Source organism: Poecilia reticulata, linkage group LG19 (assembly GCF_000633615.1).
Source record: "Poecilia reticulata strain Guanapo linkage group LG19, Guppy_female_1.0+MT, whole genome shotgun sequence".
NCBI classification, from domain to species: domain Eukaryota; kingdom Metazoa; phylum Chordata; class Actinopteri; order Cyprinodontiformes; family Poeciliidae; genus Poecilia; species Poecilia reticulata.
Genome location: NC_024349.1, coordinates 26,117,706 through 26,120,098, shown reverse-complemented (window position 1 = coordinate 26,120,098; position 2,393 = coordinate 26,117,706). Strand labels below are relative to the sequence as shown.

At 36.2% G+C, this 2,393-nt stretch overlaps 1 protein-coding gene across 1 annotated transcript in view; it reads right to left on the bottom strand.

The window, feature by feature from the left end:
• myo15b (myosin XVB) overlaps nucleotides 1-2,393 on the bottom strand; it is a 160,249-nt gene that overhangs the window by 114,829 nt on the left and 43,027 nt on the right. Inside the window, exons 18-19 of the mRNA XM_017310910.1 lie at nucleotides 1,898-2,023; nucleotides 1,744-1,821 (exon numbers count right to left, since the gene is read on the bottom strand). Of these exons, the coding sequence (XP_017166399.1) occupies nucleotides 1,744-1,821; nucleotides 1,898-2,023 (204 nt within the window). The remainder of the gene's footprint in view (nucleotides 1-1,743; nucleotides 1,822-1,897; nucleotides 2,024-2,393) is intronic.

Here is a 2,393-nt window from a genome sequence, read left to right as displayed (position 1 = left end):
CCATAAACCACCATGAATTCAGAGAGTCTGCTTCTACCTTATTTAACAAAAGGTGTTTGATCTTGTGAACAAATTGCGGGACTTTTTCTAAATTTAAAAGGGCCAGAGATGCCTTCCAATTGGTCAAGTAGAGATACGCCTTATTTGAATATATTAAAGAGGAAAACACATCTACAGGTATAAAAGTTTGTGAACAAGAGAAACAATTTAGAAAAAGCTGATTTATTTAATATTTTGTCGTGGTGTGCGGATGTCTATCGTGTGAAGTAAATATTGCTGGTTTGTGATTTTATTTGAGTTATGTTTTGTTTAATAAAATGTTATGCTTTTGGACGTGGAGAAACGTGTTGTCGCGTTTTTTATGGTTCAGCTGATGCAATGACGACTTCAATGAATCCGGGAGTACAAGAGAATATAAGGAGCCAGAAGTTAATGATTTTATTCTCTTAACAGGTTCCAATTGGACCGGCCAAGCGGGGCTGCTTAGAATTCAGCAGCTGATTGGTTTAGAGTCAGCCGTTGGTTGTTTTGCAGTCAGCCGTTGATCGGGTCCAGCTGGCTCTCACTAAACTGTTCTTTTGTAAAGAGTGTTCTTTTTAATATTTTTATTATTTTTAATTTGCGATGAATTCCCCTCAATTTTCTGCTGATACATGGTCCCATGATGAGGTTTTTTTCCCCTCCGTTTACTCCCTGATGAACGAGTACAGAATGAACTAGATCGGTCAACGAGGAAAGAGAAAGTTTTCCGCCGCATCTCTGAGAAAAAGGCTTCGGCCGCTACATCGAAACCTTTGTTTAGTTTCAAAAATAATGACGTCAGGTACAGCTTCGATGCCGCCCTCCGTTATATGCAACCACAACAGGGTTGGAGTACGGGTGGAACCGGACCGAAGCGTGCCGTTTATGGCAAGCAGTTTTAACATAAATTCGGTTTTACCGCCCTTACATTCCAGATATCTCAAATTGTTTTGTGACTAGACGTTTTAGCGATTTAAGATATCTCTAATTATATTTCGACTAGACAAAAAATTATTTGAGATATCTCTAATTACATTCTGACTAGTCGAAATGACGTCAGATTTACCATTGACTTGTATGGAGACTTCAATTCAAGATATCTATAATGAATTACTGACTGTCTGAAATACACATTTCAGATATCTACAATTAAATTATGACTAGTCATAAAGTAAATTCAAGATATCTCGATTTTGGTTTTGACAAGTCATAATTCTAATTAAAGATATCTCGAATTACTCCATAATTTAAGATATCTTAAATGTATTTTTGGATAGGAGATATATAGTTTTGACTAGTGAAAATTAAATTATATCTTAAAAGCAAATAATGACTAGACAAAACTAAAGATATCTTGAATTGTAATATTGACTAGTCTGAAGAGCCCCCTGGTGGTTGAAGAAAAATCTACATATAAACGCACCGGATTATAGACCGCATGGTTCAAAGAGTAGGAAAAAAGCAGTGGCTTATAGTCTGGAAAATACGGTAAATAATAGCTAAAGAAACATAAGCAACCTAGACAGACAAAGAACAACCAGTGACGAGAAATAAACTAGACTCAGAAAGGAAGAACTGAAGTGAAAATGGAAATGAGGCAGAACTAATAGAAAAACTAAGGAACACAAAAAAATGACAGAACCCAAAACAAAACTCAAACAACCCCAGATGTGACAATTACCATATCTTTACAAGTATGATGAATAATGTCAGTTGGTTCACCTTTATCCGGCTTCTTGCAAAAAGCTCCACAATTTCTGTCCTGAACTGGTCTTGATTCTTATTGAGGAAATTATGGACCTGCCAAAAGATGGGGGCAGTCCTTTGTTCCAGTCTTCTACAAGTTGTTTAACATTAAAAGTGGTGAATACAATACCTGATATGTGACAGGTCCTGCATAGTGATGAACAGTGAAGACTGGTATTGGGTTCTTGGGTTTGGTATAGAAGGAGTTGGTTGCATGGTGGTAATGGCATTTCTGAAGGAAGGTGTGGTCAGTAGCCTATAAAACCCAAAAGAAGTATTCAAGTTTCACCTACGTTAAAGCTATTTTTTATTTACATACACATGCACACACACAATTTGCTTTTCCTCAGTGCCTGGCTTCAATTTTGAAAAATTGTTTTGGTTTTTGGTTTGTTGGAATTACAAAAATTATTTCTATTAGTTAAATACCAGAACAACGAGAGAGGACTTTTAAAATGAATTTGTTTTCAACATTTACATACAGCAAAAAACTGTGTGTTTCAAACCCTTTTCAGAAAGCCCAGATGGCAATGTCATAGCTTCATCAACTTTTTTTAGGTTAATTCACAATACATACACACACACACCTACACACACACACACACACGCACACACACACAACTATA